General features: G+C 29.6%; 2 protein-coding genes across 2 annotated transcripts; both read right to left on the bottom strand.

The window, feature by feature from the left end:
* Nucleotides 1–379: 379 nt before the first annotated feature.
* Nucleotides 380–3,120, bottom strand: LOC110607072 (endoglucanase 25). The gene is made up of 5 exons (XM_021746129.2): nucleotides 2,446–3,120; nucleotides 2,062–2,366; nucleotides 1,489–1,962; nucleotides 1,263–1,395; nucleotides 380–1,179 (listed from the first exon to the last, which is right to left on the bottom strand). The coding sequence occupies exons 1-5, from the start codon at nucleotides 2,846–2,848 to the stop codon at nucleotides 509–511; spliced, it is 1,986 nt and encodes a 661-aa protein (XP_021601821.1). The 5' UTR covers nucleotides 2,849–3,120; the 3' UTR covers nucleotides 380–508.
* A 3,212-nt stretch (nucleotides 3,121–6,332) lies between these two features.
* LOC110606096 (pathogen-related protein) lies at nucleotides 6,333–7,609 on the bottom strand. Its single transcript, XM_021744848.2, has 4 exons — nucleotides 7,386–7,609; nucleotides 7,141–7,273; nucleotides 6,743–7,044; nucleotides 6,333–6,662 (listed from the first exon to the last, which is right to left on the bottom strand). Exons 1-4 carry the CDS (start codon nucleotides 7,524–7,526, stop codon nucleotides 6,519–6,521), a joined length of 720 nt encoding a protein of 239 aa, XP_021600540.1. The 5' UTR covers nucleotides 7,527–7,609; the 3' UTR covers nucleotides 6,333–6,518.
* Nucleotides 7,610–15,969: the final 8,360 nt, after the last annotated feature.

Here is a 15,969-nt window from a genome sequence, read left to right as displayed (position 1 = left end):
GCCATTGCATGGATGGTTTTCATCTGCTTCGCGTAGAGTAATTATACCTATTTCCTTCTACCTATCTACTTCTGTCAAATTTTTTTCCTTACCGGTGTTAGTTTGAAATAAAATTAGGATCAATCCTGTTAAATAAATCCAACTTTCTTTTTTGTCAATAGGTATTGAGGAGGTGCGGGGAATCGATCCGACCTTCCCGACCTATGTAGTGAGTTTTAAGCCAAAAGACGAAAACATTGGCAAACTTGCAGAGGATGGGGAAACCTAAATTTCCCCATAACTCTCTCAAAAGATGAAAAAAAAATTGAAAATCCTGAGCTTCGTCTTCTTTTACTTGGAATGTTCAATAGAAAGTATGAAAGTGAAGACAGCTAATTTATCCTGGAAAAAACTTGTTTAAACTCAATTATCAACCTAACAGTTGGCAATCAGAGATTCTCGTCTGCTCAATTTCTTCTTTTAATTCCTTCATTTTTAGCTTGAAAATAAGTATTGAACTGTAGGACTCTCATGGAGCTGGAGGAGGCTTATGAATCTTTTCAAATATGCCATTTTGATCTATTCCCAAATTAAAGCCATTTGTATCAGGAGAATTAAGTGGTGGATCATGTAAGGCAATGAGAGCTGCAACGAAACCTGCATTGCCTGCTAAGCTTGGCTCAGTAAACTGAGGTTTGTCCCTTTTATCCAAGAAATAGTCATTTTGATCTGGTCCTGCGACCACAGCTCCATAAAGAATATATGGGTTTCCATCGTTAGAGTACAGCCATCTTTCTCCCTCTTGACAAGTGTAGTGCTGATTATCCTGACGAATTGATGCAGCTCTGTGGTGAACTTGGGTTGGATATTGGTTCCCAAAGCCGACCATGTAGCTCATCTTCATAGGATTGTCTCCTAGGATGTAATTTACCTGAAAAATAACAACAAAAGAAATAGAAAAAGCAACAATAAGACCATTTCCAATGTTAGAACCTGCAATATTCAAGATTGTGATGTAAGTGCTTGCCTGAGACATGGCAAAATTTCGCAACATTTCCAGGGAAAGATCATCACCGCTGCAATTCAAACCTGAACTGCGTATAAGTTCAAGATAGTCACTGTACAATTTACTGAGGAAAGATGCTGTAGCTGCAAATTGGATTGGTTTGTCGTTATTGGGACTTAAGAGGATCAATCCACCTATACCAAGAAATATATAATTGGAATATCATGAATCTTGCCGTAGCCAGGCACCATTCAATAGCGTAGATCCTGGAAATTACCTGGTGTTCTGTCGAAGGTTTCTTGAGAAAGATAAGAACAAACAAGCAAATTGGTTTCATCTGATGAAGATCCTGCACCATCCTTATAGGAATATCCCATATCTTGAAAATATAGAAGCCGTGTTAGCAAAACCTGCAAAGTTTCTTCAAGGTTATTATATTATCCTCACATCAAATTCCCAAATAGAATCTTTTCTCAACGTTTTAGAAGCTCTATCAGAATTACCGCAGTAGCAGTAAGCTTGTTGTTCCAGTAGAAAACTCCTTTCTCTGATATTGCTTCCTCTTCCTCTGCTGCACCAAAATGATTGGTAGCATATCTGAGATATGAAACATTCCCAGTAGCAAAGAACAACCAAGTTCCTCCCCAGACCAGTTCATCTTTGTAGCCAGATGAGTTGTAAAACATTCTTGCCTCTCCTCCACAATTATCAACAGCAGTGTAAGTTCCTTGTCTGTGATCTGTGTCATTCTTAGTTGCAACATCAAACAAAATCTTCGCAGAGTGGATTAGTTTTCCTGAATAAGCAGTATCTTCCTGAAATACTATTGATGCTGCTGATAATGCTGCCATGATTTCTCCTGCTAGATCAGAAGCTGTCACATCACAAACTGAAACAGGTCTTTTATAGCTCATGTCTTCAGGTCTTTGCCAGCAACTTATATCGTTATCGACTTGGGTGCCATTGCCGGTTCCAACCTAGCATTGCAACGCAGGATGATAAATGATTCAGTAACTTTCTGTTCAAGACCAATTACATACATGGAAACCTTTGCAGTTTTTAAACTAATAGCTTGCCTGAGAATATAGTGTAATGGAATTCAAAGATGAATTCGGGGGAACGAAAATCTCAAGTAAGTAATCGCTGCCCCACCTGATAATGTCCTTGACATGATCAAGCTCGCCTATATCAGCAAATTTCTCATGATACTCAATAACAGTCCAACTCAAGAGGGTAACAGTGTAAGCTGTAGGGAAACTGAATTTGATATTGTTCCCAGAATCATAGAAACCACCCACAAGGCCACCAGGTACAGATTCCCCATCTTGCAAACCTGAATTTCCCCTGAATTTCACTGGACTATTGCTTGGATAATGCCCAGCTGCAGCAAGAATATATTCCCATGAAATTATTTGGAAATAACAATGAAACAGCACTAAAAAGTGAGTAAAAAGTATTACACTTCTGAGCATCGAAGAACGTCAGAGCTTGATGCAAGGCAAGTGTGAGATTCTTCGAATTCTCATGGTGATTATGCCTGTGGGGCAAGAATTGAACAAGTAGAACAAATGCTATGATAACAAAAACGATAGCAAGTGAAACGTAAAGAAATCGCTTGAAGTACTGCTTATCAGTAATCACAAGTTCACAATCGATGGATTTAGAGTACTGAGAGGGAAGTGAATCATAGGGACTGTTGGATTTTGGGACAACATGGAAGTCAACTTCCACGGAGTTCCATCGGCTTGCTGAAGGAAGCAGCCTGCCGGCCTCAGAAATTGAGTGAACGTATATTACAGGAGGATGATCCATACACGAAGAAGCATGACCAGAAGCACGCGGAGAATTACTTGAACCTGACATGGCTGATGTAGACGTTTGGTTCCAAAGAAAGTTTCAGAGAGGAAAGAGAAGGAAAATGGCTAAGTGCAGCCTGAGAAAAAAGAAAGTCCAGGCCTTGAGCTAGGTAGAGTAGAATAAAAAGATTCCCAGAAACTGATGATCTGGAAGACAAGAAATGAAGTTGGAAGGATTAGAAACACCCGATGATTGCCATCCTAACGGTGATTCCAATGCTTGTTTTGTCTGTAACGCATGATTGTTAGTAGCAACTCAAGGGGACAGGAAAGCGAAGAGCAGGCTTGTTTCGCATTAAGTGTAGCAGGAAGTAATTTTTAGCGTGCTGCTGAAATTTAGTAAAATCCATTTAGATTCCACTTTTTCAAAAGTAAAAACCTTAACATTTTAAGTTTTTATTTTATTACTAAAATATTATCTCTATTAAATTTATCATTAATTTTGCTTTTTATTTGCCTCGGCTGGCTTAGATTTGAGTCATTCATCGGTTTGATTTTAAATTTAATTTAATTAATTTTTAAATAAATTTATAATTTCTATATTATTTTTTGTAAATTTACCATCCAACCTAAGTGAAATGTAACTTTTTTACTTTGATAAAAAAACTTTTAAGTTTTAAATTATTATAAATATTAAAATTAAATACTCACATATTTAATTTGATGGTAAATATGAGAAGTCTCATGTTTTACTCGCTCAAATTTCGATTCCTATTTTAAAAAGAAAATATATTAAAATTAAAAAAATTAAACTATTATAAATTATAAATTTGAAATACTAAATTGTGAAATCATTTTGTCATTATATTAATAAAAACATTAAAATACATAAATATTTAAATTAATTATTGAAAATAGATTAAAATAGTTTTTATTTAAACTATAAGTAACTGAATATGTTGTAATATATTTATAAAATAAACAAAGGGATTGAAGTATTGGATGAAATAAAAGGACATTTTTATGAGTTACTTAAAATTTAGGAATATACTTATTAGCAATATTGAGAAATAATTTTATAAATCACTATTTTTACAAAAAGTCCTTTAAGAAAATATTATATTAGATATTATTAATAAAATAGTTTAAAAAATAATTTTATTGTTTAATATTTTTATGATTAAAATATGCTAAATTTTAATTTTTTTTTAATACTCTATAATTAATATATTTTATAATTTACTGTTTTCTAACTCCAAATTCAGCAAATCTGCACCGAGCACTTACAACACTATTAGAAAAGATTTGTGTCTCTTCTACTAAGTTTGAAACAGATTTGATTATTATATATATTAAATGGGTTTAAATTTAAATAACTTAATTTTTACAAATATTCTATCTATTAGTATTTTTAATTATTATTACCTTTAAGAAAAATATATTCAAAATTCAGTCAATAAATATTATAATAATAGTGAAAAGACTGTTATATTAAGATTTATCGATTCTCTATATTACTATAAACTTTATTTAAATCTTAATTTTTATTTATTTTTAAAAAATAATTTATATTTAAAAAATATTATTAATAAATTTATATATAAAAGTGTTAATAAATTATTAAAATAGAGAAAATTATTTTTTTATTTTTTTAAAAAAATTATTTTTCTTAAAATTATTTAATTTTTCTTTAAATTTAGAAAATATCTTTTTGTCATTAATTTTTTTAAATATTAAAAAAATTTAAAAATATTTTGTAAAACAAATGAAAGCTTAGATGCAAGAACTTACAACTTTTGAAAATAGAATTTTTCAATATTTAGAATTAAGAAATGTCCTTTCCTTCTTCCTATCAGGAAAAGTTGGATAAGTTATATTAGTAAAGGAAATATCTGATGAGCAAGAAAAGCTTGAAAGATCTATATCTCATAGGGAACAGACAAATTTTTTCAAATTAAAAATGCATTCTGATTCTGATGATCTGAAAGAAAATAGGGTTTTACAATGGGTTCTGTAAAACTGAAAAAAGTCTAGACCTAGAGAAGAGTATTTCTCATTTTATATGTTTTCTTTTGTCTGCTAGTGACGGGTTAACAAAACGTATATTATTGGACCACCTATCCCTGCTACGTTAATACGGACGTATGAGAGAATCAAATCTCTGTCCTATACGTAACGGCCCCTGATTCTCCCCAGGCGCGCATGCGTATGGACCCACATGACAAACGAGTGGGTCTCCCTCCTGATTTCGGACTGGACCGAAAGATAAGTCATGGGCTGAGTCTAAGAAGGATCTGTTCATCGGGCCTGAGAGGTTAGGCCGACCTGATTGAAGAAATTGATTGGAGTCCGATCTGGAGGGGACGGGCTGGACCAGTCTCACGGGGGAAGTCTTGGACCCCAAATGATGGGTTCACGATATGGGCCTGGCTCCAGTCCGGGATAGAGAAATCCAGCCATCATCATAATTTCTTTTTTGTTTTTTATTGCTGCTGATATTTTTGGGCTGCAAATGACAGGCAGATATTTTCTTTACATTTACTGGGGAATATGTTGTCAAAATCAAGGCGATGAATACAGTGACGTCACTGAAATTTCTTTGATTTTTTTTTTTAAAAAACTTATAAGGGGATTGAAAAATAATAAAATTAAATCTAAAATTTCTCAATTTACTTTAATACATTTATTATTAAATTATATTTACAAATATAAATAATAAATTAATTGAAAAACATGTGCGGACTAAAGTTTTCTAATTGTGTAAGGCAAAGATTTCACGTAAATGATAGAAATTTCTAAGTAAATCCGATCTATATGAACCATTTCATATATTTTTTTATAATAAAATCCATTTAAAAATTTTTAGAGTCCATATAAACAGAATTCTGATAAATATTTCCCTGTAAATGATAGCAACACAGGCACTTGTTTCACTATCTCTTTGAAAATTCTTTTTTCGAATATTCCTTCCATTAATTTAAATTTATCAATTTTGTCTTTATAGTTCATTTTATTTTTTAAGTTGTTTATTTAAATACACATTATTACTTTACTTTTAATTAGAATTCAACTTAAATTTAGAAAATAAATAAATTATCATTAAATTAAATTAATTTATTCATTATAATGCATATTTTTTAAATTCAATTTGATTAAATTAAGAATAAAAAATATTATCACATGACTAAATTTTCTAAATGTTGCTGTAGTTATCTAAAAAGACAAAATGGTGTTGTGATTGTGTTCAACAGCGTGGAATTCCCACTCTCAGCCAAATTTCCTGGAAAATAATAATTTTATCAGACCCTTAGTTAATCATCTTATATTTTGCATTTCAATAGATAATGAAATTGTAAATAATTTTTTTTATAAAATTATCAAACGAGTGATTATAAAATAAAATAAATATATAATAATATCACAATATGAGAAAATAATTTTTTTTAAATAAAAAAATTTATATAAAATAATAATAACATGTTATTTCACCTTTTGAGCTGTGAAATTATTCGATTATGAAATAATTAAATTCTTTTTTATTTAATAACATATTTTAGAAAATAAAATTTCATTACCACAGATGAGTACTGCTAACGCAGCTGAAACCAATACAGAAATTTATTAAACAAGCAACTCATATATAATAAAATCCACATTGAAAAGTACATGAGCTAATATCTATCCATATCTGTTGGCAAAGCATTTTTCTTCAGAGTGCCTCAATTGAAGTTCTCAAGCTACCCAGTGCCCTTCAAGAAAGGGCAGCTTGAAGCTGCATCTATGGTTGAGGCATCCAAGGTAGCACCCTTCATAAGACTTCCAAGCAGATCTCCACCGTTCATAAAGAACTCTACCTTAACAATTTTCATATGTTCATCCACCTGTTTTCAGAGAAAACAGAGGCGGCTCAAGTCCATATAAAAGGAGGATAAGAAGAAGAAGAAGAAAGTTAGAGAGATACCTCAAAAATTGACATCCCATAAAGTTCTACCAATTCTCCAGTTGGAGCATGGCCCTTGAAAGGACCTTCCATATAAGCCCAGTGCCTGAACTTATACACAATCACCGGTGGCCCTGAATAAACTTGGAGAACCTCCAAAGCAAATCCCCTAGGGAATGCTGTTGTAAAAGCCACATGAGCTGTATCCACAGTTTCCTTTTCAGGATCATAGGCCCGGAACTTCACCGGTAAGGAGGTCTGCATAAAGGTGTTGTAGCCTCCACCAAGCTTCCTCTTTTCTTCCAAAGTTACAGGTTTCCTTCCTGAAGCAGGCCAGGCATACATACACATGATATATTCTCAAGAAAAATAAAAAATAAAAATAAAAAACCAGCTTGTGAACTACTGAGGACTTTTACCGTTTAGGCTGGAAGTGTACTTTTTGGGATCGATTGATTTGTAGTCATCAAAGCAGGTCTTGTGGAACACCTCCATTTCCCATGTCTTCACTAGGTTCTGCACCTGCTCTTCTAGCGAACCAGGAGGCCATACCTTACATAAACAGGTAATAAGTGGCAGATGGGAACACCCAAAATTAAAAAAATAAAAGAGATATCTGATTAAGGAAATAAAACAAACAGGTAATGAACATAAATGACTAAACCTTAGTTCTGCCTTCTTCAAAGAGTTTGTTAACAGTATCATAGTTTGGAGGACCCCCAAATCTCCATTTGGTGTTCTTCTCTTCTTCTCCATGCAAATAAGAACGATATTTGTCTCCCTCAACAGCTGAAGCTGCTGCCATATTGATATCAATTGCTGTTCCACCTTAATTTTCATGCTATATATAAAAATTTATAGGCAATTGAGTTGGTAATACACTTAACCTTAGTGATTTTATATTTTAAGGAACGAAGCATCATAGAAACATCTTATTTCTTGGACAGTACCTACGACAATCATGTAGCAGTCAAAGTTTTTTTTTTTTTCCGCAAATGTAGCAGTAGCCAAGTTTGATAAGTATACTTTAAAAAAATAACAATCAGACTCTCCCTATCTCTTTATTTGGAGGTTTTAAAAAGGTGTATTGAATAAAAAAATTAAATTTTTATGATATTTTATATTTATATAATAAAGTTAAATCTTTTCGATTTATTATAATTTTAGTTAAAAAAATTAAATTAAATTTTAAAAAATTAATAATAAATTATAATATAATTATTAAAATTTTATATTATTAATAAAAACATATAATCTATTAATTTAAATTTTATATTAAAACTAAATATATTTTATATTTATTATATATAATATTAAATATATTATATTAAATAAATATTTTTTACAAATAAATTTCTATTATATAAAACCTCACATATAAATAATATATATTAAAATATTTTGAAAGATTTATACTTAATATTATAAATTATTTATATATTTTTTATATTTGAAAAACGTTACTTTCTATTGATAATATTCTAAATAAAACAAAATTTTATATGTTTTAAATTGTAAAATTTTATTTTTTTATATTTTAAGTTTTTATTAATATCTATGATATTATATAAAAATGAAATAGGAAATGAATAATGAAATTAATAAAAAATAACTTTGTTGTAATAAAAATATACATTTAAAATTTATTTTATTATTCAAATAGAAATTTAAAAATTATATTATAATTTATTATTAATTTATGTAAATTTAATTTAGTCTTTTTAGTTATAATCATAGTAAATTATAAAAGAAAAAAAATTTTGTTTTAAAATAGAAATTGGAAATTATGGGAGTAGAATATGATATCTCTAAAATTAGATGCACTTATTATCATGCTAAAATGGTGAATGTTAATAAAATTTACTTTAAAATTAAGATTTATGTAAAATATAAATGTGAATTATTGTAAATATTTAAATTTTTTTAATAATTTTTTAAAAACTCTAAAATCATTATTTTTTAAGAAAACTTACAAAAATAAATAAATAAAATCCTATGATTTCATTTGTAATAAAGGGACTCCAGTAATTTTATGTTGTTAGAAAAGTGAGACTCTTTTTTAATATTATTAAATATTATTAATAAATTATGATTTAATTCTTAATATTTAGTGAAAGTTATATATTAATTTCTATATTTTTAAATTTAGTTCTTGAAAGTTTGTTTGTTAATAAAATAATCTTCTAAATTAAATTTTATCTTTTTAATTAAAATAAATTTCTATATATATATTTTTTTTCAAGTTGGTCTTTAAACACTGTATTTACTAACAAGTTTTATATTTATTCTCTGTTTAAAATTTTTATGTGAAAAATAATAAAAGTAAAATTAAATAAAAAATCTATCAATTCCTTTTTCTTGCCTTCAATAAATAAAAAAAATCATTAAAAAGCAAAAAATTAGACAGAAAAAGATTCTTTCAATTTAATCTCGATACATATTTTATCGAGATTTTTTATTTAATTATTATTTTATTATAAATATTAGATAATAAAATTTAAAAATATAAAAAATTAATCTATAAAAAGTATAAATAATTAGTTGTAAATAATTAAAATATTTAAAAATTAATTTATAAATATATAGAGATGAGTTATAACTAAATGACTATTATAGTAATAAAACACAATCTAATTTTAAAAAGCAGAGACTAATTAATTTATATTTAATTAAACTTTAAAAATTAAAATATAATTTAGCATAATTAAAAATTATTTTAATTAATTTTTAATATTATGTCAATATTTATTGACGGTATTAAATAGAAAAATTAAAATTTTAATAAATATATAAAATCACGTCATAAATTAATTAAATTATATAACGATACTTTAAAAATTTATAAATCTCCGTAGTAATTTTTTATAATTTCCTTTTTTTCAATCCACCAAATTAAATGTTTTGATTTTCATTGCCTCGATTTATTTTATTCCAGATATACAATCAAAAAATTAAATTATTTTTAAAAAATAATTTTATTGAAAAAGTCATTTTTTATAATTTAATAATCTTATTAGCCTCTCAATATATAAATTTACTAATATATTTTTTAAATTAAAATTAAATAATAAAAATAGATTACTTTTTTAAAAATATTTTTCATATAAAATATTTACTTTTCAGAAATAAATATAGCCTACATATCACAATTTTTTCGAGAAGTATGTCTCACAATTATTAATTCTTGGTAACTTTAATTATAAATTGTAATTTACTGTTAAGTATCTAAGTTTTAATAAAATCCACGAATTATTTGCTGTTTAAAAATAAAATTACTATTAAATTTCTGTTAATTAATTCTTTTAGTATTCTAAGCACTAAAAAATATGAAAAAAAAAATTCTGAAAAATAATTTATGTGAAACAAATGGAACTAAGAACTTCTTCTTCTCAATTTGTTAATGGCAATAAATTTTCCACCGGCCTTGTGCTCAGATACAATGCCCTCCACCTTCTTTCCACAGATGACAGCTCCAGCCTCTCCATGGATATCCATGTATTTTGTGCTTTCAAGGTTTTGACAACAATTCATAAGAATAACCCAAAAGAAATGAGCATTCCTTAAATTCTATAAATTGGTGAACAAAATTGGTACTTGAGAAGAGCAAATAGACAAAAATTATTAATGAAGTTTCTTTGCTTTCTGGACAAGACCAGAATACCAACCCCATTTCATTTCCCGTTAAGGCAGAGAGGCTGCTAATAAGGAAATAAATAAATTATATATCAAATAAAAATATTTCTATATTTGCAGTATTCACAGAAAAAAAAAAAGAATTCAAATGAATTCTTTGAAAATTATACATGATTTTAATTTTTTTAAAATGAAATTTTTATAAATTAAAAAAATAAATTCTAACTCTAAAATGAAATTATAGAAAATAAATGAATTAAAACAAAAGTTTTTTTATATGTCTTATATTTTATATTATATAACACATAAAAATGTAAAGAAATGAAGATAGATTGGTGTATTATTACATTAGAAAATGAATAAAATGTTATATTTTAATTTATAAATAACGATATCTTTTTTTTTAAATATAATAAATTTATTTATTATAAAAATTAAATAAGACTCGAGTATAAACTATAATCTCATGTAATGTCTCAATTTGGAGTCTAAGTACTAGCAAACTTAGAAAGAAAAAGCAGATATTATTTTGGAAATGATGCTTTTATTAAAAAGATAGAAATTGTAATATTTATTTTGACGTAAGATTGAGTCTCTTTATCAAGTTTTTTTTATGAAATTTTATAAATATTTCATTTTGATCGAAATTTTTAGAAATGATTCTATACTATAATCAAGTGGAGGAACTTTAAGGCACCATTAGAAAAATGCATCCGATACGATAGTTAATTGAATAGTTCTAAAAGTATGTGTACAAATTCGTAATAAGAGATGTGATTTTACTCGTGAAAATAATGATATAATCCGTAAAGTTAGCAAATTAACTCCTAGAAAAAAAATATTAATAACTAATCAAAATATATAATTATTTCATAATATTATTAATAACTATTTAATAGCTAAAAAACAGAGTCATATATAATTATATAAATATTTTAATTTATAAAAGTAATTAAAAAATATTAAATATAAAAATAATCGAAGCCATGCACATACAATTAATTAAATTTTTATTGAGTTAAATTTCAAACAACTCATAAATAAATATTTTATTTATATATTTATAGCTTTTTATTATATATTATTTAATAACTTATAAAATTAAAATTTTAAATTCTTTAAATATAATTATATAATTTTAATAATATAATTTATAAATTATATTATAATTATATAAAATATAAAACATATTATTAAAACTATTTAATAAAATTATAATATCACCAAAATTATCAATATATATATATTTCAGTACAGTTTTAATATAATTTTAAAAAATATAAAAATCAAAATTAAATAATTAAATAAATTTAGTTCGATTCCAAATATATCGTTTTTATTTTTAATTTCGATATAATTTCATATGATTTTTCGATTCAATTCGAAACTTTCAAGAATTGTGCACATCTTTATTACCCTCTCTCAAGAATAATTAACATTATAAATATCTTTTATGATATTTTTTTCAAGAAAATCAACAAAATAAAATTTAATGAGTTGCAAAACTCATAATTTTTTTCCTATTAAATTTCATGGTTTTGCACTTTTGATATAACAATCAGTTTTTATTTGAATTTTGATTTTGATAGGTTTTGAGCAAAAAATGAGAAAATAAATAAAAAAATGTTGTTTTAGAGTGTTTTTTTTTTTTACTTGAAGGTACAGTCTTACCCAAGGCTGTAATCCAAGCTGATGAACAGACTGAGAATTTCTGTTTTGCCAGATGCATAGAGTTAAAAATTATTTCAGATAGATGCAAATACAATCAGATCAGGATTAGAATAAGAGTCATCATATGAGTAGTAGAATTATTTTACTTTTTATTTTAAATTGTGAATAATTATCTTTTTGTTTAGAAAAAGTCTATATAAAGGCTGCTCTAGAAGTAGGAAAACATCTCATGTCATATCTTCTCTTCATCTCCTCTCTCTTTTTCGGTTCTCTTGCCGAATTCTTCCTCTTCTCTTCTTTTATTTTTTGCAATTTTATTATGGTTCTTAGAAACTAAACTCTTTTATTCAGTTGAAAGATAATCAAATTGAAGTTTATTTAAAGTTATGAGATTTTATTCTTAATTTCTGTTCATCTTATTTCTATTTTTAATTAATTTATGTTTTTGAGGAATACCACCTCCATTGTTATCCTCTTAAGAATTCAAGAGGTCTATTAAATCTCATAGAAAGATAACATATTGCTAATTAACCCAAATAAATACGTAATTATTTAATTGGATTAATACAAGTAGTAATTAGTATATTCGTTTATGTTAAGTAATTAATTGATTTGGGTTAAATAATTCGCTTGCTATTATTGACCAAGTTTTGGTTATTCTCTCTTAAAGCATTAATTAATTAAATCTACACGCTTGATAGGTTATTAATTAACTAGGAACTAATTTAAGCGCTACACGGATTAATTTAATCACAAGAAAGAATTGATGGGATTTGCTTGTTTGAACAATATAACCAAATAATTGATAATTAAATGAACTATCTTTTTAATCAATGATCAACTACTAACCTCTCAATTTTAACTACCTTCGGCTAATTCTTTAATCTGATTATTTATTTCATAATCCAACCCTTTTACTTCTTCTTTAGTTTTTTTTTTTAAACCAACTTCTCCAAAAGTAATTTTCTTCTTCTCTCTTTTTATTTTAAACTGTTCTTTTTATTCTACTTATCATTTAATTTAAACAAAATTAAAGTTTCTGTGGGATCAACACTCATTTACCCTATTTGCAAAATCTTTTCAATCAAGAAAAAGGAAATCAGTTTTAATTGACAGATTTGAAGCTCATCAAATTTTGGCACCATTTCCGGGGACCTTTAACAATTTGTTTTTATTTTTATGACCAGGTCTGAGAAAACAGTAGAATTCTGTTTGATCCAGAAATCAAGAAGATCTCAAAACGGTTGAGAAAAACAACCAAGTTGCGAAAATAGGCCAATTCGGGAGCCTCTCAACTGTCTGCCCAATCACCTCTGCATGAGAATGCTGAAGACCCTATGTCTTCAACACCAACCAAACACCTAGTCAAGCCCAACAGAGGAGAAGCGATGGTTGCACCTGCTGCTGAAGAACAACCTCTTTGCATCACATACCCAGCGTTGAAAGCACTTCTAGAATTGTGAATAGGTATGATTTACATGTTACTAAAATTCCAAGGGTTGGAGAATGAAAACCCACATCATCATCTGAAAGAATTTTATGTGGTTTGTTCAAATATGAGACCATAGGAGATTATTGAAGAACAAGTCATGTTAGTAGCTTTTCCTTTTACTTTGATTGAATCAGCTAAAGATTGACTTTACTATTTACCCCAGGATCAATCACCACTTGGACGTAAATTAGAGACTTGTTCTTAGAAAGATTTTTTCCAGCAACTAGAGCTACATATATAAGAAAGGAAATAAGTGGAATTTGTAATACCCGGCTAGACCCTGGCATCAGAATTCCTACTTTCCGGCGGAATCTCCGTTGGAATTCGGGATTCATGGATGTCGGAGCCTTCCAGAGGGGTAAAACAGAGGTTTTTCAAAATGATTTTACATGTGTTTATGTTTTTTATTAAGAAAATTGAGTTTTGAAAAGGAAAAGAGCAAGGAGGCAATTGCAAGGTTCGGCCGCCGAAGGCTGCATGGTTTTGCTGCCACCGAATCCCCACTTCGGCTGCCGAAGGTGGTGGAAGTGTGGAAGTTGCTTAGGCCGCCGAAGAAGGTTTGCCAGCCACCTATAAAAGCCCCTTTGACCGGAAATGGAGTGTGCTTTCACTCCCTTTTCGAGCAAAGGTAGGTTTTTTTTCCTCCTTTGGTTGTTTTCATCTTGTTCTTCCAAATCATGCAAGCTTTAATGAGTTTTTAACTTGGTTTTTGAAGTTTTGAGCAAAAGAAGGCAAAGTTGAAAGACTTGGAGATTTTGGATTGTTTTCCTCTACATCTCTGAGTTAAGACCATCGATCCTCTCGATCTTCAAGAGGTAAGCATGGAGCCTCACCTCCCCTTGTGTTTAAAGCATGTTTTAAAGGGTTTAAGAGAGTTTCATGGAATGGTTTAAGTGGATCTAGAGGTTTATAGGTTATGTTGCTCATATGACCATATGTGATGCTATGATGTTGTTTGAGGAGTTTGAACTAGTTTTTAAGCTCCTATATGCATGGATACGGGTATATGCAGGGTTATGAAAGGTTGGTTGCATGTTGAGAGTGTGTGGTAAGGTTTTGGAGGCTGAATATGCATGTTTGACCCGAGTTCTGCCTTTTTGGAGAACTCAGGTTCGGCCGCCGAAGCAATGTTCGGCCGCCGCACCCCTTAAGGAGGCTGTTTCGGCTGCCTAAACTCGCTCCCGAAAGTTTGGACTTTCGGGCTCTTGAGGGAGTTTCGGCCGCCGAACATGCCGCCGAAGGTGGGTGACTTTCGGCTTTGGAAGGTCTTTCAGCCCCCAAACCTTGCCTCCGAAAGTTTAGACTTTCGAATCTGGAAGGGACTTTCGGCCGCCGAAGGTGCCGCCGAAGGTGCCGCCGAAAGTGCATGAGTTTCGGCTCTGGAGAAGGGTTCGGCCGCCGAAGGTGCCATCGAAAGACCCCTGTCCAGCCTTCCTTTGCCCTTTTTCCATGCCTGTTTATGAGGTTTTAGGGGGTCTTTTGGGGAGATGTTCATAGCTATGTTAGAGTATGTTCGATACCTCATTTGAGTCCACCTTTGTAGGTGCAGACCCGAGGAACCAAGGAGGCCCACAGAGTTAGAGATATAGAGACTGTTCAGCAGTTGCTAGAGGTGAGTGGAACTGAACTGTGTTTTTAAATAAATGAAAGTTTTAGCATGATTCATGCATCATAAATGCCATGAGAATATTAGGATGTATTGCATTAGTGCTCACGAAGATGACGCATTGTCTAACAGCCCGGAAACCGCTACCCTTCTGTAACGGTCCGAATCGCCACCGGCACTAGGATCCAGATCGGCTTAAGGCCGCCGGGACCCGTAGTAAGCCAAACATACATTCTCTCACCTGGTTTAATCCCATACATGATCACTATTTTCATAAAACTTTATAGGCTTAACCTGAGCCAGATCTGTAACTGAAAATTTTTCTTTACTCTTTACCCAGCTTAATCCGTGCATGCACTTACTCATAACTTAACCCCACTCTGGAGTCCACAGGGGCTGCTCCAAGGGAGTAACAACTCATCATTAAGCTTGGTTACCATGAAAACATCTTGAAAACATTTCATACAAAATGAAAACATTTATCTTAAAAAAACTCATGATCATGTACACCATGAAGGGATTAACCATTACTAGGCAAAGCACAACTCTATACCTTATCACATATATTGTTCTTAACTTTCCTCTATCTCCTTACAACATGCTCTTTTCATTCATAACCTTTATATACATCATGTCCATTACTATCTTATACAAGCATTCATAATAAAACATAACATCACTTGATCTGTACATTAACCTTACATAAACAAAACCATACCACTCTATCAAAACTAAGCTATACTATTACAACCAAACATGATAACCCCTGCCAAAACTCTGCTTTTCCCATAGCTCACTCTGATGAACTCAGATCTCCCATAGCTAATACTGGCCCTGCAAAACTGG

The sequence above is a fragment of the Manihot esculenta genome, chromosome 18 (assembly GCF_001659605.2).
Source record: "Manihot esculenta cultivar AM560-2 chromosome 18, M.esculenta_v8, whole genome shotgun sequence".
NCBI classification, from domain to species: Eukaryota; Viridiplantae; Streptophyta; class Magnoliopsida; order Malpighiales; family Euphorbiaceae; genus Manihot; species Manihot esculenta.
This window is presented reverse-complemented; position numbering and strand designations above follow the sequence as displayed.

Bases quoted from the DNA above. Each gene is read 5' to 3' on its own strand.
- LOC110606096 (XM_021744848.2), bottom strand. From the start codon at position 7,526: ATGGCAGCAGCTTCAGCTGTTGAGGGAGACAAATATCGTTCTTATTTG. The intron at 7,045-7,140 runs GTAAAAGTCCTC...GGCCTGCTTCAG, and splicing joins GTACACTTCCAGCCTAAACG to GAAGGAAACCTGTAACTTTG. The intron at 6,663-6,742 runs GTATCTCTCTAA...CTCTGAAAACAG, and splicing joins ATGGGATGTCAATTTTTGAG to GTGGATGAACATATGAAAAT.
- LOC110607072 (XM_021746129.2), bottom strand. From the start codon at position 2,848: ATGTCAGGTTCAAGTAATTCTCCGCGTGCTTCTGGTCATGCTTCTTCG. The intron at 1,396-1,488 runs GTAATTCTGATA...GAAACTTTGCAG, and splicing joins ACAAGCTTACTGCTACTGCG to GTTTTGCTAACACGGCTTCT. The intron at 1,180-1,262 runs GTAATTTCCAGG...TTCTTGGTATAG, and splicing joins AACCTTCGACAGAACACCAG to GTGGATTGATCCTCTTAAGT.